This window comes from Heptranchias perlo, chromosome 1, assembly GCF_035084215.1.
Source record: "Heptranchias perlo isolate sHepPer1 chromosome 1, sHepPer1.hap1, whole genome shotgun sequence".
Taxonomy (NCBI): Eukaryota; Metazoa; Chordata; class Chondrichthyes; order Hexanchiformes; family Hexanchidae; genus Heptranchias; species Heptranchias perlo.
The window spans coordinates 37,543,059-37,566,573 of record NC_090325.1 but is presented as its reverse complement, the minus strand read 5'-3'; the positions used below and the strand labels follow the sequence as shown (position 1 = coordinate 37,566,573).

Genomic DNA, 23,515 nt, shown 5'->3' with positions numbered 1-23,515 from the left:
ATTCACCAGAATGTTACCAGGGCTCCGAGAGTTAAGTTATGAGAAGGGATTACATAAACTAGGCTTGTATTCCCTGGAACATAGAAGATTAAGGGGTGATTTCATTGAGGTTATTAAGATTTTGAAAGGAATTGATAGGTAGATAGAGAGAATTTTTTTCCGCTGGTGGGGGAGTCTAGGACAAGGGAACATAACCTTAAAATCAGAGCCAGGCCATTCAGGAGAAAAGTTAGGAAACACTTCTTCACGCAATGGGTGGTAGAAGTGTGGAACTGTCTCCCACAAAAAGCAGTAGATGTTAGCTCAATTAATAATTTTAAAACTGAGATCGATAGATTTTTGTTAGCCTAGTGTATTAAGGGATATGGAACCAAGGAGCCGGTGGATGGAGTTAGGATACAGATGAGCCATGAGCTTATTAAATACAGAATAGGTTCGAGGGCTGAATGGCCTGCTCCTGTTCCTATTCCTATGAAAAACAGTACTTCAAACAGTGTAGCATTCCCTCTGTACTGCACTATTTGAAGAATGAGACGTTAAACGGAGGCCCTGTCTGCCCTCTCAGGTGGACATAAAAGATCCCACAGCACTATTCGAAGAACAGCAGGGGAGTTCTCCCCAGTGTCCTGGCTGATATTTATCCCTCAACCAATGTTACAAAAACAGATTGTCTGGTCATTTATCTCATTGCTGTTTGTGAGACTTTGCTATGTGCAAATTGGCTGCCATGTTTCCTACATTTCAACAGTGACTACACTTCAAAAAGTACTTAATTGGCTGTGAATTGCTTTGGTACGTCCTGATGTCGTGAAACGCACTATATAAACGCAAGTTTTATCTTTCTTTCTTTACACTAAAATATGTGTTCAAGTGTCTGGAGTAGAGCTTGAACCCATGCCCTTCCAACTCAAGAGGCAAGAGTGCTACTGCTGAGATGTGTAAGGACCAAAACTGGAGACAATATTCCAAGTGTAATTGTAGCAAGGCTTTGTGCAGCTCATGTACAGTACTCTTAGTTTTATATTGTATTTTCTGGCACTATAACCCAAAATCTTAATTGCCTTCAGTGTTGTCAAACTGCTTGTGGATTGTCAATGATTTATCAACTATGCCTCCAAGGTCTCTCTTCTGTTTTGTAACCTATATCATTTATTTCTGCATTGTATACACATGGTTGGAGTTTCCCAGACCAAAATGCATAACACTGCACTTAACCACACTGAAGGACATTTGCCACACATATCTCAATGGATCCAAATCACAGATGTCTTGTAGGGGAGCGGCAGTGGAGGACAATGGAATGATCAACAGTGCCAAAGGTGCTAGAGGTCAAGGGGGACCAGGAGGGCCAGTGAGCCACCTCTGCAATCACTCAGGTCATTGGTGACTTTGACCAGGGGGGCCTCAATACTGTGGGCAGATCAACAAACCATATAGTTGGATGGCAATAATGCATTCAAGAACCTTGGAGAAAAGGTTAAAGCTCGGATATTAAGATAGCTTTGAAGGATGGGGTCAGTGCTAGAAGATAGGGAGAAGTGAATGATTTTGCTTAAGTATCTGGGCAAGAAGGGGAAGTTGAGTATTCAGGAACTAGGTCAAAAGAGGGACAAGAGAGCAGTGGAGCACCTTAAGGAGGAGAGAATTTGATGGAGGCTGTGTTGGGGGGAGAGCAAGGAGGAGTGAAGGGTTGAGAAGAGAAGGGCCTGAGGTCAAATGGATAGCCTGGATTTGTAAATACAGAAATCTACACATGAGCATTATACATTTAAAAAGTCAGCTGAGAAGAGCATTATACATTTAAAAAGTCAGCTGAGAACTGGCGGTTGTATGGAAAGAAAGTTGGAATTTGTTGGAGGAATTTGGGGTTACTCTTCTCTCTCTAGGATAGCCTTGGGGCAAAGGAAGAATTTGCCATGGAAGGGGAAAATGGTACTGTTTTAGATAGTGAACATCAGCATGTGCTCTAGTCCATGGTCTGCAGTCCTGAATTCATGGAAGTGGATATTGTACTCAGGAATGATGAGGTAGAAGGCCAGATCGTTTGAGGTGAAGGTAGTTAAAACTGGATGCAAGGCAGATACAGAGCAGATTGATGATATCATACACTCTATACAGCTCCTCTGCAATCTACCAATTCTATTGCTAGTTTCAGAAAATAGAGGTGGAAAAAGTAGGAGATATATATTGTAAATACACAACAGTTAAGGCAACTGGCTCTTAACATATTTGGTTAAGCTTCCGAATGCTATTGTTTCTGGCATTAAAATCATATTTAGGTTTGTAACTTGACTGTTGTGCTGCTTGACTATGAGGGGTGCACTGCACTGGCATCAGAGTAACAGATTAACTCATTACGCACAAGATCCTTACCACCTAGGGAACTCTACAAAGACATTACCAACTATGAGGGAGGGGAAATGAGGGGAGCATAGTAAAAAAACAAGTGAAATCAAAATTAACAATGTAACACAAGCAAAGATCAAACTATTCAGACACAAAATAATAATGCAAAATAAGTAAATATTAGTACAAGTTAACCAGCAATTAGACAAATAAATGTAAAAAACCTTCTTGTAACACTTCATCACATCCCTCAAATGTCCCAAATCATCTCAGATGCAAATAATTATTTTGAAGTGCAGTAAGTGTTATGTAAGTATAAAATGCATTATATAAGCAAAGAATTGTTTTAAGATGCAATTCAGCAAGTATTTTGAACAACTTATATTTCTCCTCACAAACAGAAATATATCTGTGTTCTATAGGGCAGCAGAAAAAAAATGAGCAGTGAGGATAAGAAAAAAATTAAGTCAAGGCCAGAGGCGTGTAGGTACTGGAAAAAGCCAAAGAGGTTGGCTTTGCTTTTGTTAACATTAATTTCAATTCATCCAGATCTTACTGTCATACAGGCAGTTGGACAATGTGACAACAACCCATGGAGGTGGTGGAAGAGGTAGAGCTGGTTTTGGTGTACATGTGGAAGCTGCTCACATGCTTCCAAATGATGTTCACAAGAAGCAGAACACAAAAGAGGAAGGGATCAAAGATGGAGCTTGGGATACATCAGAGCTGACTGTGCAGGCAAAAGGGACAAAAAGGAAAAACCACTGGAGGCAATGTCTACAATCAGACAGGTCAATTGAAACCACTGAAGGGCAGTGGCAGGGAGATGAACGGTAGTGAAAGAAATGTTGGAGTAAATGATATTGTTGAAGAACGGTTGAGGAGAAACAAGTCATGGTCACAGTCACACAGGTGTTGACTGTAACTCTGACCAGCACAGACTCAGTGGTGTGGCTGGGGCAGATGCCAAATTTGTGAGTCTTAAGGAGGGAGTGGTGGGAGATGTGGAAGTATTGTTGTGAGACAACAAAACAATGAAGAGAAAGGAAAGGTTGAAGCTAGGGTAAAGGTTGGAGACTATGATCATAATGCACAGTCTGACTATTTCTTAAAGTTGCTTTTGTCAGAAAAATACAATATTTATATACACAACTATATTTAGAAAATAAATGGGTTGGGTTTTTAAAGTTATGAAATAAATAATTATTCTGAAATAACTTTACCCTACAATACCTTTACATCAAAATTCAATATTAATTTTCATAATTTAAATGATTTTACTTTAAATTGCACTAGAACAGAGAAAGATTCACACCTTTGTGGCAATTTTTTCATGTGCTCCCCGATGAAAGTGGCATTGGTCATGCTCATTAGTGTATTGGCTAAGGAGATAAGAGAGAGCAGGTGTTGGGTTGTGACTGCCCGGGACACATTATAAGTGCTGTTTCCCAGAACTAGCTTTTTTCCTGTTTCAATGGCACCATCTAGTGTCTTGTAAGCAGTCTGTTTGAAGCCAGGAAGCATCAATGACATGTGTCCTCCCCTTGACAGCAAACCAAAAGATACAGGACAGTGAGGTTTTAACATGCCAAGGCGGATGAGGCAAACCTCATCTAATACTTCACTCAACCCCCAAGCATGAAGGCAGGACATGAATAGCTTGGCAGTGTCCATTGTTAGATTGTACTCTAACAGTGTGAGTGGCTTTGATTTGCTGCCCTTGTATTCTGAGTCACTTTCTTCCCTCTTCTGCCTCTTCATCTCATCGTCATCATCTTCATCATCATCCAGCAAATGCTCTTTAATATTCTCTTTGATAGTTTCCTTCACCTGTTGGAAGAGGACAGCTGCTCTCTTCCCAGTCAGGAAAGAGCTGCTTTTGTCTGTGCTGCCTGGTGCTTTCTGAAGGCTCTCTGGAGAAATAAGAGTGGGGTTGGGTCTGGATGCTTCCTCCGTTAGCAGCTGGATGATCAGAGCTTCCACATCAAAGAATAATATATGGATGTCTGGATCTGTCAGATTGGTCTTCATGGCTTGAACCATAAGGGCATTATGGGAGTACTTTGGTAAAGCTCCCTAGAGAAAAAGAACACAGGCAAAAAAATTAAAGTAAGTACATGAATCTGTAAATAACAAACTGAAGTCTCCAAATGAAACATTTTAAATGAAATATGTCAGCAAGCTCTCTCTCCCAAAACCTAGCATTTGAAATGAATAGGTTGACCTAAACGTTTCTGCAAAAGCCAACAAGAAAATTAATAAAATTAGGGAACAAGAGTATCTTCACCTTATCAAGACCATTTCTTCCACAGAACACATACCAAGCACTTTATATTTGGTCCATCTCAACTATTTAAGCTCTTGAGGACAGGATATACAAAGTTTCTCCTCACCAGCCCAGGACAAGAAAAATCAGCTTTTTACACTGGAATTGAAAGCTGTCATTGTCAACTGATCAGATCAGTTGGAGGGAAAACTGGAGCCCATCGGAACCAATCAAATCAGTTGCTGGGCAGGTTTGGATTCTGTCAGAACCCAAATTGGTAGGAGGCTGGAACTGGAGGCTGTTATAACCAAAGCAAGCAGTAGGAGACTGTCAGAACCAAACATTACCGTGTACCGGTACAAACTTGAGGCAAAAAAGTTTTATGATGAGCTGATGGTTTTTGAAAGCCATAGTTACGTGTATTTACTTAGCATTTATCCCTGAAGAATTTATACAGAACAAATATGAGACTAAAATGCAGTTTTTAAAAACACTTAATTTCCTTCAAAGAAACTTTATGAGGCATACGTAGTTGTTGCCTTTCGTGAAGGTTTATTTTCTTTAAGATTAGTTGCAGCTGTTTTCTCAAAATATAGAATGAATGCAGTAACGGGCTTTACTTCAGCATTCTTGTCACTGCACTTGTGCAATTGCCAGTGATTGGAAATAAAAGAGTCACTGAGCTTTACTTATATAACTTTAAAAAAATACACTGATATTCCCATACTTAGAGTTTTACAATACGACTGTGATGTGTGTGATATAAACCATTGGGCATTTGCAGGTGACTTATAATGCCTGGCTATCTTGTGCAACACCAAAAGGTGTTTTGGTTTGTAACCATGACGTTCCATATAATAGAGCAGTCAACATCCATTAGGAAATGTGAGAAATGACATTAATAATGAATAAGAGTAGCACAGATTGAAAACCCTAGAGTGGGGCAGTCAGTCAGGTCCGCAGGAAAGAAGAAAATTAGCTTCGCATGCCTGTTCCTGCAAGCCACACCTTTGTATATTTTCGATTTCAGTGATTTCATTGCGTAATGATATATTTTCCAGTATAAGAAAATAAACCTTTCAGACAGGGTTAAAATAGCAATATTGGCTAGAAATTAATTTTGGCAAAAATACCAGATGAAATTCCTCTGTCTCTACAAAGTTATATTTAACTGATCTGTAACCTTTCCAGGAGAAATTATTCTTCTCTTTAAAAATAGTATAGTAGTGCCTGAAAATACACCAAATAAAGTGTCAAGATCTAAATTTTCTGTTGGTGGGGGGGGGGGCAAAAACAAATTTTGCTTCTTCAGCTGTCATGTGCGTTATCAGTAATTTCTAAATTTGATACTGCTGAAAACTGCTTTTCGTGCACTTTAAGCATTTTCACCTTCAATAAGCTTAAGTTATGACAAGATGGCAGTACACTGGGGGCTTTCATTCTGACTCCTCATCTTCATGCTACATAAGGCCGATATTCAGCACTCCTTTTGAGTTATCAACCACTGTTGGTCATTGTCAGCTTTTTCTAATTTTCTAGGTTGGCACATGTGAACCCAGCAAAATCTAACATACTTTCTCTCATCCATTTCAACATACTTATATCCTCTTCCAAGTATGTGAACCAAAGCCAAAACTAAAAGTGGATCTAATGCTATATTTTAAATATACACATACAAAAATAATGGATGGAGTAAAATAGAACCATGTAATGTATACAATTTTTTTTACGGGCTTTTGGACGATGCATACACAAGTAGATAAATCATGAATGACTATACATAGCCATAGCGACATAATAATATAAGTTTATAGCCCAGAAGGCAATTCAATACATCACATTTGGGTTTGCTCTCTGCTAGGGCAGTGTCAGCTCTTTTCTGGAGCAAACAACCCAATTTGGCAAATTAATTTCAACATAGATAAGTGTGAGGTGGTACATTTTGGTAGGAAGAACAAGGAGGCCACGTATTGCTTGGATAATAAGGGTCTAAATGGGGTAGAGGAGCAAAGGGATCTCGGGGTACAGATACACAAATCACTAAAAGTAGTGACGCAGGTTAATAAGGCCTTAAAAAGGTAAACCAAGCACCGGGGCTCATTTCTAGAGGAATAGAATTGAAAAGCAGAGAAGTTATGTTAAACTTGTATAGAACCTTGGTTAGACCACACTTGGAGTACTGTGAACTGTTCTGATCTCCATATTATAAAAAGGATATTGGGGCATTGGAGAAGGTACAAAAAAGATTAACAAGAATGATACCAGAACTGAGAGGATATACTTATCAGGAAAGACTTAACAGGTTGGGGCTCTTTTCTCTAGAAAAGAGATGGCTGAGGGGTGACCTGATAGAGGTCTTTAAGATAATGAAAGGTTTGATAGGATAGACATAGAGAAAATGTTTCCACTTGTGGGGAGTCCAAAACTAGAGGTCATCAATATAAGATAGTCACTAATGAATCCAACAGGGAATTCAGGAGAAACTTCTTTATCCAAAGAGTGGTAAAATGTGGAACGCTCTACCTCAAGGAGTAGTTGAGGCAAATAGCATAGATGCATTTAAGGGGAAGCTAGATAAGCACACGAAGGAGGAAGGAATAGGAGGGTATGCTGATAGGGGTAGATGAAGTAAGGAGGGTGGAGGCTCGTATGGGGCATAAACACCAGCATAGACCAGTTGGGCTGACTGACCTGTTTCTGTGCTGTAGACTCAATGTAATTTGATTCTATGTCATCTTATTACCAGTTTGATTAAAAATGGTTGAGTTAAAGACTAATTCAATCTCTGGGTTCAGCTGATGAAATGCTCAAATTTTGCTCTCCAGGTGTGCATAGATGAGGTAGGATAGACAAAGCCATGGAGGAATTTGAAGGTGAAAACGAAGATCTTCAAACCTTAGAAACAAGGAGCCAGTGGAGTTTGGCAAGAATAGGAGTGATGGAAGCACTGTATATGTGTTGGTGAGAACAAAGATTGTGGCGTTCTAAATGAGATGCAGTTTGTGACGACAGAGGTGCGGTTAACCTCAGCATGAGACACTGAACCCTGAGGTGATGGAGGCATGGATTAGGATTTGGACAGCATAGGGGAAAGGCAGTGCCAGAGTTTTCCAAGTAAATGGAGATGTGATCCAAAAAACATTTAGATGATAATGGTGTGCAGAAATTTAAAGGATTTAATACCAGCAAGGCTGCTAGGTCAAAAGGGATATATCTTCGAATTTTCAGTTAATTAAAGGAGGAAATTTGTGACCATTTGCTTGATATTCATTTAAAGAGTTAGGCAAAAATCTGCTAATTACAGGTGAGCATAGCATCGTAATGAGAAAAATGCTCTTAGTGTATATCTAAAGAGCACATGTATTATAGGGAGCAGTGAACATGTTTTTAGAATAGGTCACATCTTACAAATCTAATTGGAATTCTTTGAGAAGGTAAGTAAGCTAGTGGATGAATGTAATCCAGTAGTTTACTTGGATTTTCAAAAGGTATTTAGCAAAATCACTCATGTAAGACTGGGTAACCTCATGGGAATAGATGACCAACTTTCTAAATGGATTAGGAATTATCTTTATGACAGAAGACAGATGAAGATAATAAATGGAAAATACTCTTGCTGGGAAAACAGGATTCAGTACTGGAGTTCTCTTGTTCATAATATTTGTGAATGGTACAAAACAGCATGTCTATAGTAGCATTGAATTTGATTATACAAAGCTATGTGACCTGGTAATGAGTGGAATGGTAATTGACTATCTTGAGAGACTTATGCCAATTATGTAGAGAGCCTGGGATAAGGTAAATGTATTTTCATAGAATCATAGAATGATTTAGCACAGAAGGAGGCTATTTGACCCATCCTGCCTGTGCCTGCTCCTTGAAAGTCCTACTTCCCTGCTGTTTCCACATAGTCCTGCAAATTTTTCCCCTTCGAGTATTAATTCAATTCCATCAGAAACGGCTCATGGAAAAACGATCAGGGTGAGTTCAGATTTTATGGGACTAAATTAGAAAGAAAAGCTCACAAACTTCTCTTCACTGGAGAGAGACACAACACAGGTCTTTAAAATAATGAAAGGTAAAGATAAGGTTGAAGTAAGTGTGTAACTTAATATGGAAAACGTGCACAGAACTAAAAGATTCAAGTACAAAAAATCATGACCCAAGTTAGAGATTAGATGCTCTTTGCCACAGCAGTGTAGTAGACTTTTGAAGAAGAGCAGGGGAGTTATCCCCAGCGTCCTGGCTATATTTATCCCTCAACCAACATCATTAAAAAGCATATTATTTGATTATCTTATTGCTATTTGTGGGATCTTACTGTGCGCAAATTGGTTACCACATTTCCTTCATAACAACAGTGACTAGGAACATAGGAATAGGAGTCGGCCATTCAGCCCCTCGTGCCTGCTCCGCCATTTGATAAGAGCATGGCTGATCTGTGATCTAACTCCATATACCTGCCTTTGGCCCATATCCCTTAATACCTTTGGTTGCCAAAAAGCTATCTATCTCAGATTTAAATTTAGCAATTGAGCTAGTATCAGTTGCCGTTTGCGGAAGAGAGTTCCAAACTTCTACAACCCTTTGTGCGTAGAAATGTTTTCTAATCTCGTTCCTGAAAGGTCTGGCTCTAATTTTTAGACTGTGCCCCCTACTCCTAAAATCCCCAACCAGCGGAAATAGTTTCTCTCTATCCACCCTATCTGTCCCCCTTAATATCTTATAAACTTCAATCAGATCACCCCTTAGAGAATACAACCCCAATTTGTGTAATCTCTCCTCGTAACTTAACCCTTGAAGTCCGGGTATCATTCTAGTAAACCTACGCTGCACTCCCTCCGAATATGTCCTTCCGAAGGTGCGGTACACTTCAAAATAGTGCTTTGGGACGTCCTGAAGTTGTAAAAGGCGCGATATAAATGCAAGTCTTTCTTTTCTTTTAAACTGGGTAGTAGATACGTGGAACAGAAACTGAGAAGGTAGTTGATACAAGGTCAATTGACACATTTAAAAGAGGATTGAATGAATATCTGTTGAGTCAATGACATAATAAATAATTACGCAGAGATTCAGGCTGAAGCAATGGGTTGAATGAGCTTTTCTCTTTCCAGACTCTCTCATGAAACGACAAATAGTCCACTGATAGCTAATGACCAATTCATGGCTGTCCTCTTTATGGGAGAAACCTCTTTGGGATCAGGTTGGGTTCAAAATGATATGCCTAGCAATGACAAATTGGAACCAAGTCTGTGTCAGCCTTGTTAGTACAATACCTGAGCTAATCAGGGCTACAGTACTCCAGAACAGTCTGGCTCTTCGGTGGACCAAGACAAATAGAACCATTTGGGGCTGGGGTTCACAACACTCAGCTCCAGATAACCCTACACCGGAACAAGTAAGGTGATCCTCACTGGCAGGAAATGGGTATGGTAGCATAATGGTTATGTTACTGGACTCGTAATCCAGAGACATGAGTTCAAATCCTGGCAGTTGGGGAATTTAAATCCAGTTGATTAAAATGTTTTAAAAACTAGAATAAAATGCTAGTGTCAGTAATGGTGGCCATGAAATCTACTGGATTGTTGTAAAAACCCATCTGGTTCACTAATGTCCTTTAGGGAAGGAAATCTGCCATCCTTACCCGGTCTGGCCTATATGTGACTCCAGACCCACAGCAATGTGGTTCATTCTTAACTGGCCTCTGAAATAGCCTAGCAAGCCACTCAGTTGTACAATCCCGCTACAAAAAGACATAATAAGAATAAAACCGGACGGACCTCCCAGCATCAGACCACGAGGCACCGATCAAGAAAAAGGCAAACCAAGCCCAGTCAACCCTGCAAAGTCCTTCTCACTAACATCTGGGGCTCGAATTTAGCAGGCCTGCGGGTTCCCAGCAGGTGGTCCTCCGGGAGCGTCGAAAACGCGAACGGCGAAATTAGTGGGTTGCCCGCGCGATCGTAGCAGGCAACCCACTAATAGGAATCAATTACCTGCTCCTCCGGGGTCCACGGCGCTGGCCTGCGCGTCGGTAGGGCTGCGCATGCGCAGTACGATCTGTCAGCTGGAGGCTCTCTAGTTAAAGGGGCAGTCCTCCACTGACAGATGCTGCAACCAATAGAACAAATTGCAGCATGGAGCAGCCCAGGGGGAAGGCTGCTCCCAGTTTAATGATGCCTCACCCCAGGTATCATCAGATGGGGTGAGGAGGAGGGGGAGGACACAGATCTTCCCCCCGGCGGGCGGGAGGAAGCGGCTTGCCTCTGCCACCAAGAAGGCCTGGCTCGAGGTGGCAGAGGGGGTCACCTGCGCCACCAACATATCGCCCACCTGCATACAGTGCAGGAGGCGCTGCAATGACCGCAGTAGGTCCGCCACAGTGAGAACACGAAGTCTTTCCCCTACACTCCGTCTGCCACAACACTGCCCCCACCCCAAATCTCCTTCGGCACCGCCAACACTATTCTGTCACATCACCCTTCATACCCACTCACACCCCATCCTCATCTTACCTCCACCTACTCACCTCGCCAGTACTCATCCTGCCACTAACACGCGACCCAATCCTCATACAATCTCATGTCTCCATCCCATACTCACCCTCTCGTGCATCTCCCTCACGGCCAGCCTCACTCAACCTGCCACCACCTGTGCTGCAGCCACAGGGCATGCATCACATATGTGCAGTAGGCAGCGTAAGGCAAACGTCTCGTCAGCATGAAGGGGGTGCACAAGGGTGTCTGAGGGTTTGTCATGGGTGTTACCCATATTGAATTTCAGAGCCACAAACAGCACACATTATATTGACACCACCACTGCCATGTCTCCGCGAATCCTGTCCGTTGTGTCCAATAATGCCCGCTCCTGGGTATCACTATGAGGACCCACCACTGATGCCACCCATCGTGTTACTGCAGAGTAGGTGCAGGTGTATTTGCAGGGCTCGTCCGCGCAGACGACTGAGAGACATCGGCGGTGTAGCCGGCTGCACCCTGGAAGGATGCGGAGGAGAAGGTGTGGAGGGCAGTGGTGACTTTGCCAGCGACAGGTAAGCAGTTGGTGCTGGGGCCAGCCAGGAGCAGCTCGGCATGAAAGAGGCTGCAGATCTCCACGACTACATGTCGAGCGAATCTGCGCCTCCCTGTGCACTGCTGCTCGGAGAGGTCCAGGGAGCTGCGCCTCGGTCTGTGGACCCTGTGGCGAGGGTAGTGCCCTCTGCGACGCGTCTCTCTCTGCGGTAGCCCTCCCTCCTGCTGTGCAGGTGGGCGTGCAACAACACCGTGTTGGGGGGATCCACGTCTCTGCGGCGGACGGCGTGGACTGCGAGGCTGCTGGTGCTGGTCATGCTCTTCGTCCTCCGAGGGTGTCCACACACCACCCAACTGGCAGGTGTTGGTCTGAGGGGTTGTGCAGGGTAGGTGTGTGGGTCCTCGGACTGGGGCTGCGGTTTCGTGTCGGTCTGTCCTCTGGCTTGGCGGGGGGTGGTGGAGGGCAGGGGTTGCCCTATGGGACGCGGTGGCCTCCTGCGTGGGTGAGGGCTCTCCCCGTAGAGCGCACCTTGGCACCTGCCACAGGCTGCTGGCTGCAACACGCCTGGTTGGAGGGAGTCTGTTTCCCCCAGTGTGGGAAACTCACTGCCTTGAACCTAAAATCCCACACTTCCTCTTTTGACAGCTGCTTCAGCTCATTAACTGACCACAACGAGCAAGTTAAGTGCTCTCAAGTGGAACCCCGCTGGCTTTAATTGCCTGCGGGATTCCCACCAGCGGGGCTTGCGCGCGCAGCCCCGCACGTCAGCGCGGTACCCGGAAGTGGCCGGGATATCGTCGCGATCCGGTCACGTGACCGGAGATCGGGATTTTCGGGGCCACCCCGCTGGTAACCCGCCGGAAACCCGACCCTAAAATCGAGCCCCTGGAGTCTTGTGCCAAAATTGGGAGAGCTGTCCCACAGACTGGTCAAGCAACAGCCTGACATAGCCATGCTCACAGAATCATACCTTTCAGCCAATGTCCCAGACTCCACCATTACCATCCCTGAGTATGTCCTGTCCCACTGGCAGACCAGAGGTGGCGGCAGAGTGGTACACAGTCAGGAGTGAGTGGCCTTGGGAGTCCTAAACATTGACTCCGGACCCCATGAAATCTCATGGCTCAGGTCAAACATGGGCAAGGAAACCTCCTGCTGATTACCACCTACCGCCCTCCCTCAGCTGATGAATCAGTCCTCCTCCTGAGCACCACTTGGAGGAAACATTGAGGATAGCAAGGGCACAGAATGTACTCTAGTTGGGGGACTTCAATGTCCATCACCAAGAGTGGCTCAGTAGCACCGCTGCTGGCCGAGTCCTGAAGGACATAGTTGCTGCCTGCAGCAGGTGGTGAGAGAACTAACACCAGGGAAAAACCTACATGACCTCATCCTCACCAATCTACCTGTTGCAGATGCAACTGTCCATGCCAGCATTGGTAGGAGTGACTACCTCACAGTCCTTGTGGAGACGAAGTCCAATCTTCACTCCGAGGACACCGTCCATCGTGTTGTGTCGCACTACCACCATGCTAAATGGAATCGATTCAGAACAGATCTAGCAGCTCAAAACTGGGCATCCATGAGACGCTACGGGCCATCAGCAGCAGCAGAATTGTATTCCACCACAATCTGTAACCTCATGGCCGAGCATAGCTCTCATTCTACTGTTATCATCAAGCCAGGGGATCAACCCTGGTTCAATGAGGAGTGTAGAAGAGCATGCCAGGAGCTGCACCAGGTGTACCTAAAAATGAGGTACCAGCCTGGTGAAGCTACAACACAGGACTACATGCATGTTAAACAGCGGACGCAACATGCTATAGACAGCTAAACGATCCCACTACACCAACAGATCAGATCAAAGCTCTGCAGTCCTGCCACATCCAGTCATGAATGGTGATGGACAATTGAACAACTAACGAGAGGAGGAGGCTCCGTGAACATCCCCATCCTCAATGATGGCAGCACCCAGCACGTGAGTGCAAAAGACAAAGCTGAAGCGTTTGAAACTATCTTCAGCCAGAAGTGCCGAGTGGATGATCCATCTCGGCTTCCTCCTGAGATTCCCTCCCACCATCACAGAAGCCAGTCTTCAGCCAATTCGATTCACTCCACGTGATATCAAGAAATGGCTGACTGCACTGAATACAGAAAGGCTATGGGCCCCAACAAGATCCTGGCTGTCGCGCTGAAGGCTTGTGCTCCAGAACTAGCCGCACCTCCAGCCAAGCTGTTCCAGTACAGCTATAACACATCTACCCGACAAAGTGGAAAATTGCCCAGTTATGTCCTGTCCACAAAAAGCAGGACAAATCCAATCTGGCCAAATACCACCCCATTAGTCCACTCGCAATCATCAGTAAAGTGATGGATGATGTCATCGACAGTGCTATCAAGCGGGAGTTACTCACCAATAACCTGCTCACCGATGCTCAGTTTGGGTTCTGCCAGGACCACTCGGCTCCAGACCTCATTACAGCCTTGGTCCAAACATGGACAAAAGAGCTGAATTCCAGAGGTGAGGTGAGAGTGACTGCCCTTGACATCAAGACAACATTTGACCGAGTGTGGCATCAAGGAGCCCTAGTAAAAGTGAAGTCAATAGAATTCAGGGGGAAAACTCTCCAGTGGCTGCAGTCATACCTAGCACAAAGGAAGATGGTAGCGGTTGTTAGAGGCCAATCATCTCAGCCTGAGGACATTGCTGCAGGAGTTCCTCAGGGCAGTGTCCTCGGCCCAACCAATTTTAGCTGCGTCATCAATGACCTTCCCTCCATCATAATGTCAGAAGTGGGGATGTTCACTGATGATTGCACAGTGTTCAGTTCCATTCGCAACCCCTCAGATAATGAAGCAGTCCCTGCCCGCATGCACAAGACCTGGACAACATTCAGGCTTGGACTGATAAATGGAAAGTATCTTTAGCAAAGCCTTTGACAAGGTACCGCATGGTAGGTTGTTACATAAGGTTAAATCTCACGGGATCCAAGGTGAGGTAGCCAATTGGATACAAAATTGGATTGACGACAGAAGACAAAGGGTGGTTGTAGAGGGTTGTTTTTCAAACTGGAGGCCTGTGACCAGCGGTGTGCCTCAGGGATCGGTGCTGGGTCCGCTGTTATTTGTTATTTATATTAATGATTTGGATGAGAATTTAGGAGGCATGGTTAGTAAGTTTGCAGATGACACCAAGATTGGTGGCATTGTGGACAGTGAAGAAGGTTATCTAGGATTGCAATGGGATCTTGATAAATTGGGTCAGTGGGCCGATGAATGGCAGATGGAGTTTAATTTAGATAAATGTGAGGTGATGCATTTTGGTAGATCGAATCGGGCCAGGACCTACTCCGTTAATGGTAGGGCGTTGGGGAGAGTTATAGAACAAAGAGATCTAGGAGTACAGGTTCATAGCTCTTTGAAAGTGGAGTCACAGGTGGATAGGGTGGTGAAGAAGGCATTCAGCATGCTTGGTTTCATTGGTCAGAACATTGAATACAGGAGTTGGGATGTCTTGTTCACGTTGTACAAGACATTAGTAAGGCCACACTTGGAATACTGTGTACAGTTCTGGTCACCCTATTATGGAAAGGATATTATTAAACTAGAAAGAGTGCAGAAAAGATTTACTAGGATGCTACCGGGACTTGATGGTTTGACTTATAGGGAGAGGTTGGATAGACTGAGACTTTTTTCCCTGGAGAGTAGGAGGTTTAGGGGTGATCTTATAGAAGTCTATAAAATAATGAGGGGCATAGATAAGGTAGATAGTCAAAATCTTTTCCCAAAGGTAGGGGAGTCTATAACGAGGGGGCATAGATTTAAGGTGAGAGGGGAGAGATACAAAAGGGTCCAGAGGGGCAATTTTGTTCACTCAAAGGGTGGTGAGTGTCTGGAACGAGCTGCCAGAGGCAGTAGTAGAGGCGGGTACAATTTTGTCTTTTAAAAAGCATTTGGACAGTTACATGGGTAAGATGGGTATAGAGGGATATGGGCCAAGTGCAGGCAATTGGGACCAGCTTAGTGGTATAAACTGGGCGACATGGACATGTTGGGCCGAAGGGCCTGTTTCCACGTTGTAAACTTCTATGATTCTATAACATTCGTGCCAGACAAGTGCCAGGCAATGACCATCTCCAACAAGAGAGTCTATCCACCTCCCCTTGACATTCAACGGCATTACCATCATCGAATCCCCCACCATCAACAACTTGGAGGTCACCATTGACCAAAAATTTAATTGCACCAGCAACATAAACACTGTGGCTGCAAGAGCAGGTCAGAGTCTGGGTATTCTGTGGCGAGTGACTCACCTCCTGACTTCCGCAAAGCCTTTCCACCATCTACAAGGCACAAATCAGGTGTGTGATGGAATACCGTCCACTTGCCTGGATGACTGCATCTCCAACAACACTCCAGAAGTTCAACACCATCCAGGACAAAGTAGCCCACTTGATTGGCACCCCATCCAGCACCTTAAACATTCACTCCCTCCACCATCGGCGCACCATGGCTGTTCTGTGTACCATCTACAAAATGCACTGCAGCAACTCGCCAAGGCTTCTTCAACAGCACCTCCCAAATCCACAACCTCTACCACCTAGAAGGACAAGGGCAGCAGGCGCATGGCAACACCACCAACTGCACGTTCCCCTCCAAGTCACACACCATCCCAACTTGGAAATATATTGCCATTCCTTCATCGTCGCTGGGTCAAAATCCTGGAACTCCCAACCTAACTGCACTGTGGGAAAACCTTCACCACACGGACTGCAGCGGTTCAAGAAGGCGGCTCACCACCACCTTCTCAAGGGCAATTTGGGATGGGCAATAAATGCTGGCCTTACCAGCGACGCCCACATCCCATGAATGAATAAAAAAAACAGGAAGCTTACCAGTTCTCTATATTGACAAGTTCAGCCAATTTAGCCAGTTAAATTCCAGCAGTACCCCATCACAAACAAGCCTCAGCTCTTGCCAACCTGCACCTCAGTTCTCTGGGTTATGGAAGTGGGATGAGACTCTATGGAAAATCCATATCAGCCAAATCAGAAACTTTGCTTCTCTGGATTTCTAGATAGTTTGATTTGGATACTCTATACCATGGTGATGTCTTTCCATGCATGTCATACACAAAGCTGAATAAAAATAAAAAACATATTTCAGGCCTTGTTTTGTTTTTAAATTGCTTCTCCCCTAGAGAAATCAGCAGTATTTAAGGGCTTTGTGATGATTGCAAAAACTATATTGTTGATCATACTTTGGTATACAAACGTTTTCTGCCTTCAGAAGTTTTCTGTAAACATCATTTAATTTGATTAAACTTGTCATTAGTTCCTCCGAAACAAAGGCAGACTGAGGATCTGACATGCTATACAAGACACACGGATAGTTATTTGCCTAACAAAGCAGCAATTGCAGACTGCATGTGGATTTCTCAAACAGGGGTAGAATGAGGACTTTATGATCTCTTTACTGTAAATGTCTTTCCAATTACAGAAAGGGAGGAACGTCCCAAAAATGTTTTAAAAGAACACAAAAACTGCAAAGAAAATTGATGGAGAAAGTTGTATTCTAGAAACTGAGTATTAACAAATTCTATGTAGATTCCAGGTACTGGAATAAATGAACACCCCAAAAATAGCTGCATCTCCAACTAATTCACTTCAAAAACAGTTAGAATCATAGAAATTTACGGCACAGAAGGAGGACATTCGGCCCATCATGTCTGTGCTGGCTGAAAAAGAGCTATCCAGCTTAATCCCACTTTTCAGCTCTTGATCCGTAGCCTTGTAGGTTATGGCACCTCAAATGCACATCTAAGTACCCTTTAAATGCAATGTGGGTTTCAACGTCTACCACCCTTTCAGGCAGTTTGTTCCATGCACCTCCTGGGTGAAAAAATTCTCCTCAACTCCCCTCTAATCCTTCTACCAATTACTTTAAATCTATGCCCCATTATTGACCTCTCTGCTTAAGGGAAATAGGTCCTTTCTATTCTTTCTATCTAGGCCCCTCATAATTTTATACACCTCAATTAAATCTCCCCTCAGCCTCCTCTGTTTCGAAGAAAACAACCCCAGCTTATCCAAACTTTCCTCATAGCTAAAATTCTTCAGTCCTGGCAACATCCTCATAAATCTCTTCTGTAACTTTTCTAGTACAATCACATCTTTCCTGTAATATGGTGACCAGAACTGTATGCAGTACTAATGTTTTATACAGTTCGAGCATAACCTCCCTGCTCTTATATTTTATGCCTCGGCCAATAAAGGAAAATATCACGTAGGCCTTCTTAACCACCTTATCGACCTGTCCAGCTACCTTCAAGGATCTGTGGACATGCACTCCAAGGTCCCTCACGTCCTCTACAATTCTCAGTATCCTCCCATTTATTGTGCCATTCCCTTGACTTGTTTGCCCTCCTCAAATGCATTACCTCACACTTCTCCAGACTGAATTCCATTTGCCACTTTTCTGCCCACCTGACCAGTCCATTGATACCTTCCTGCAGTCTACTGCTTTCCTCCTCACTATCAACCACACGGCCAATTTTTATCACCTGCAAACTTCTTAATCATGCCTCCTAGATTTAAGTCTAAATCATTGATATATACCGCAAAAAGCAAGGGACCTAGTGCTGAGCCCTGCGGAACTAAACTGGAAACAGCCTTCCAGTTACAAAACCACCTGTCGACCATTACCCTTTGCTTCCTGCCACTGAACCAATTTTGGATCCAACTTGCCACTTTCCCTTGGAACCCATGGGCTTTTTCATTTCTGACCAGTCTGCCATATGGGACCTTGTCAAAAGCCTTGCTAAAATCCATGTAGATTACATCAAACGCACTACTCTCATCGACCCTCCTTGTCACCTCCTCAAAAAATTCAATCAAGTTAGTCAGACACGACCTTCCCTTAACAAATCCATGCCGACCGTCCTTGATTAATCCGTGTCTTTCTAAATGACGATTAATACTGTCCCTCAAAATTTTTTCAAATAACTTGCCCACAACCGACGTTAGGCTGGCTGGCCTGTAATTACTCGATCTATCCCTTTCTCCCTTCTTAAACAACGGTACAACATTAGCATTCCTCCAGCCTTCCGGCACCACGCCTGTAGCCAGCAAGGATTGGAAAATGATGGTCAGAACCTCCGCTATTTCCTCCCTTGCTTCTCTTAACAGCCTGGGATACATTTCATCCGTGCCTAGCAATTTATCTACTTTCAAAGATGCTGGACCCCTTAATATTTCCTCTCTCACTATGTTTATCCCATCCAATATTTCACACTTCTCCTCCTTAACTACAATGTTGGCATCATCTCCCTCTTTTGTGGAGATAGACACAAAATATTCATTAAGAACCATACCCACTTTTTCCGCCTCCACACAAAGGTTACCAGTTCGTTTGTGTGTGTTTTTCTTACATACAGGGAAGAATACATTGTAAAATAAAGGTAGTGGAGCTGTGAAGCAGACTAAAAATCTATTTTGTAAAGAGGTGCTTAAAATTTGACTTAGAATTTTAATACTGATGGCCAGAGCAGATACACATTTAGCCATTGCTCTCTTAGATTCTAATATAAATGACTGGGTGAAGAGGTATTATGTGAGATGTATTAGGGATTGAGATTCAGAAGTCATAGAAAATAATCCACAGAGGTTTACAGTATAGAATGAGACCACCCAGCCCAAAGTGTCTGTGCCAACTCTTTGCGGGAGCAATCTAAATCTAACCCTACTGCCCTGCCATCTTCCCATAAACCAGTATTTTCCTCTGCTCCAAAATGTATAAATGGAAAGATTGGGTGAGGGAGGGGGGTTGCCTTGGGAGAGCGTGGGAGCTTTTGTGAAGTGTGAGGCCAAGAAATTGAAGGAAACAAGGGGAATTTACACGGTTACACATTCTTCCTTGAACGGAGCCCCAACCAGTCTCCATCTACCACCACCTTCCTCCGCCTGGCTGAACTTGTTCTTACGTTGAACAACTTCTCCTTTGTTTCCGCTCACTTCCTCCAAATAAAAGGTGTCCCCAAGGAAACCCGTATGTGTCCTCGCTATGCCTGCCTTTTTGTGGAATACGTGGAACATTCTTTGTTACAGTCCTTCTCAGGATCCCCCTCCACCCCACCTCTTTTTCTGATATACTGATGACTGTATCGGTGCCGCTTCCTGCTCTCACCCCTTACTAGAAAATTTCATCAACTTTGCTTCCAATTTCCACCCTTCCCTCGCCTTCACGAGGTCCATCTCTGACTTTTCCCTTCCCTTCCTTGGCTTCTCTATCTCCATTTCTGAGGATAGGCTGTCAACCAATACCTATTATAAGCCTACCAACTCCCACAGCTACCTTCATTACACTCCCTCTCACCCCACTTCCTGAAAAGACTCTATTTCATTCCCCCAGTTTCTCCATTTGTCGCATCTGTTCCGACAATGCCACCTTCCACATCAGTGTTTCTGATACTTCTTCCTTTTTCCTCAACTGAGGAAATTGACAGGGCCCTCGACTGTGTCCGTCCCATTTCCCGCACTTCTGCCCTCACCCCTTCCCCTCCCAGAACCAAGATAGCGAATCCTTGTACTCACCTTCCACCCCACCAGCCTCCACATTCAACGGATCATCTTCCGCCACTTCCAGCGGGATGCCACCATCAACACATGTTCCTCTCCCCTCCCAGCATTCCGAAGGGACCATTCCCTCCACGACACCTTGGTCCATTCTTCCATCTCCCGCTCTCCTTCCCACGACACCTTCCTGTACAAGCGTGGGAGATGCAACACCTGCCCTTTCACCCCTTCCCTTCCCACCGTCCAGGGCCCCAAACACTCCTTCCAGGTGAAACGATTTACTTGTACTTTTTTCAATTTAGTAAATTGTATTCGCTGCTCACAATGTGGTCTCCTCTACAATGGGGAGACCAAACGCAGATTGGGTGATTGCTTTGCTGAACACCTCCGCACAGTCTGCAAGAGTGACCCTGAGCTTCCGGTCGCTTGCCATTTTAATTCCCACTCCCACTCTGACCTCTCTGTCCTTGGCCTCCTACACTGTTCCAATGAAGCTCAATGGATGCTCGAGGAACAGCACCTCATCTTTCAATGAGGCACTTTACAACCTTGCGGACTCAACACCGATTTCAGTAACTTTCAGATCATAACCATTGCTCCCATTTTTTCTGACATCGCCATTTACAGCTCTACTAGACTCATCTTTTGTTTCTTAACCTGTCCCATTACCACCCTCCTTGCCTTGCACCATCATCCCTTTTGTCATTTAATCACTCCTGCCCTCCACCCTATCAGACCTTCCCTTTTGTTCTCCCTGCAACCACCACCCCCTCCAAGCCCCGGGCCATTGCCTGGCTCTGATCTTGCTTAAAAAAACTGTTAAATCTTTACCTCTGCCAGTTCCGACGACAGGTCATCGAGCTGAAACTTTAACTCTATTTTTCTCTCTCCACCGATGCTGCCTGACCTGCTGAATATTTCCAGCATTTTCTGCTTTTATTACACGTTCTGTTCCTTTTGCTTAATTTTTTTAATTTAATGCTCAGGTGACGCTGACAAGACTACATTTATTGCCCAGTTTAAGCAGCCCTGAGAAGGTGGTGCTGGACCTTCGCAGTTAAATGCTAGCGTCTAGCTGTACCAGAACAGCTTATGATGTGGAGATGCCGGTGATGGACTGGGGTTGACAATTGTAAACAATTTTACAACACCAAGTTATAGTCCAGCAATTTTATTTTAAATTCACAAGCTTTCGGAGATTTTCTCCTTCCTCAGGCAAATGTTTCAAGATCTCCTTGAAGCCTACGCATTTATACATATTGAACAATACATGGTGTTTACAGACTGCCCCTGCAACTGCCCGTTGCCAAGGCAATCACCGTGTTCAGACAGAGAGGTGTTACCTGCAGAACCCCCGAATACACATTCAACAAAAAAACAAACAGGGAAAAAAAACAGAGAAAAAAAAAAGAGGCAGAAACATCCGGAAGGCAGAGAGAGCCAGCAAATGACCCATTATATTAAAAACAGATAACATTTGTTCGCTGGTGGGGTAACGTGTAGCGTGACATGAACCCAAGATCCCGGTTGAGGCCGTCCTCATGGGTGCGGAACTTGGCTATCAATTTCTGCTCGACGATTTTGCGTTGTCGTGTTAGTTAGGGGAGTAGCTTGAACACCACAGGGGGGATGTTGTCAGGACCCATAGCCTTCAGTCAGTACATTCAGCCACTGCTTCAGTGATGGCATGTTAAGTGCCAAATCTACTATCAACGCCACATTTCTTTCTACTTCATTTTTAATCTACAACTTCCATAGTACACTTGTGACTTCCATTTTTCTTTCCAAGAGAGCATAGGCAGGATGTTAGTCACTATCTTGACACTAATATTCAATCATCAAGACCTCCACATTGCACTCTGCACTGCCAGCTCTAACAACTGTATGTCCATTGTTACTCTTTTATTCATATCTTCCTGCAAACAATCCTACCATTTCAGCTTTGTCCTTCCACACCGTCTTTTCTCAGCTGTGAATCATTCCAAAACTCAGCTCTCAGCACCATTCGTAGTATCAAATGGAGTACAGCCTCCTACTCTCTGTCGCATTGCACAATAGGTGTCTCTTTCTCCAGAATGGTTTCCAAACACTTCCAGCCAGAGAATGTGTTTCTTTACTTCTTTCTTGTAAGCTGTTGCATCAAACCTCACCTGCATTTAATATTTTCATATTCAAATATAACCAAGTTATAAGCCAGACCAATTGTCACACCAGAGTACTGGGTGATCACATTCCAGAAAGACCAACAGATGGTGATACAGCAGACTTCAGTTTTAATGATTGCTTGCAATGATTGATCTGTCCTTGCCAAAACACAACTGAGAAGTTTATGTGATTACACTTATGAGTGGGGCTTGGTTGTATTGATCAGAATAACAGTACGGTACCTCTAAACATTGTGTATTTTTTCAGCATTGGAAAAAATTAGTGGTATAATGCTGCTATGCTAAACCTGGAGTTGCTCACAGTCAAAGTCGTGCTGTTTCTCTCCCTGGCCAACTGAGTCCTGATGCTATGCCTCATTGTAGAGAAAAAAATTGGAACTTTGCTCTCAGATGAGTGGAGTACATGTTGAATGTACAGTAACCAGCTGGTGCTTAATTTTAAACAGGAACATAGTGAATGTAATATCAGTTGGTTGTTGCACATTCAGCAACACCCACTCCACTCACTGGCACTTCAAACATTTAAAACTCTTAACTCAATGTTTAAAATGAATTGCAAATTATAAGTACCCAGCTGATGTTATTTGCAACAACATTCTTAACTCTCTAGCACTTATCTGCCTACGCTTTTGTGAAATTGATCAGTTGGATATAATGATCAAACGTGACTTTGTCCAAATTCATTTATGTAGTGGACTGTATTAACAAAACCGTAACCATTAGAGCACCAATTCCCAGGCAGGTCATTGCAACAGCTGTTATATATCTAATATCATAATTCAACAAACAAATGTCTTTCAAAAGTGGACATCTCTTTCAGAGCCAGCCTCTGACCTGCACAGGAAGTGACCATTATAGCTGGGTCAAACTGGAGTTTCCCTTGTTTCTTCACCCTATCTTATACAAAGGTAGCTCATTCACACAAAGCTTCTAAGTTGTTGGACAATAAAATTAAAAAATCAGCCCCCAAAATGAAGTTTTACTCTCCTTTTCTCTCTTTAGTACTATTAATTGGTAAAGCAATGATGGTTTGTGAGCAGCAATCAAATAAGCTGCACTGATAAAACTTCAGTAGTTTCCTGTTTTACCCATCTTGATTAGAGCAGCTGTGGAATCAGAAATATAAGGCAATG

At 43.8% G+C, this 23,515-nt stretch overlaps 1 protein-coding gene across 2 annotated transcripts in view; it reads right to left on the bottom strand.

Moving 5' to 3' along the window:
- The window catches only part of LOC137321425 (WD repeat-containing protein 7), a 644,210-nt gene that overhangs the window by 426,893 nt on the left and 193,802 nt on the right, over positions 1 to 23,515 (bottom strand). For both annotated transcript variants that reach the window (XM_067983813.1, XM_067983820.1), the window contains one exon: positions 3,662 to 4,422. In XM_067983813.1, coding sequence (XP_067839914.1) covers positions 3,662 to 4,422 — 761 coding nt within the window. The remainder of the gene's footprint in view (positions 1 to 3,661; positions 4,423 to 23,515) is intronic.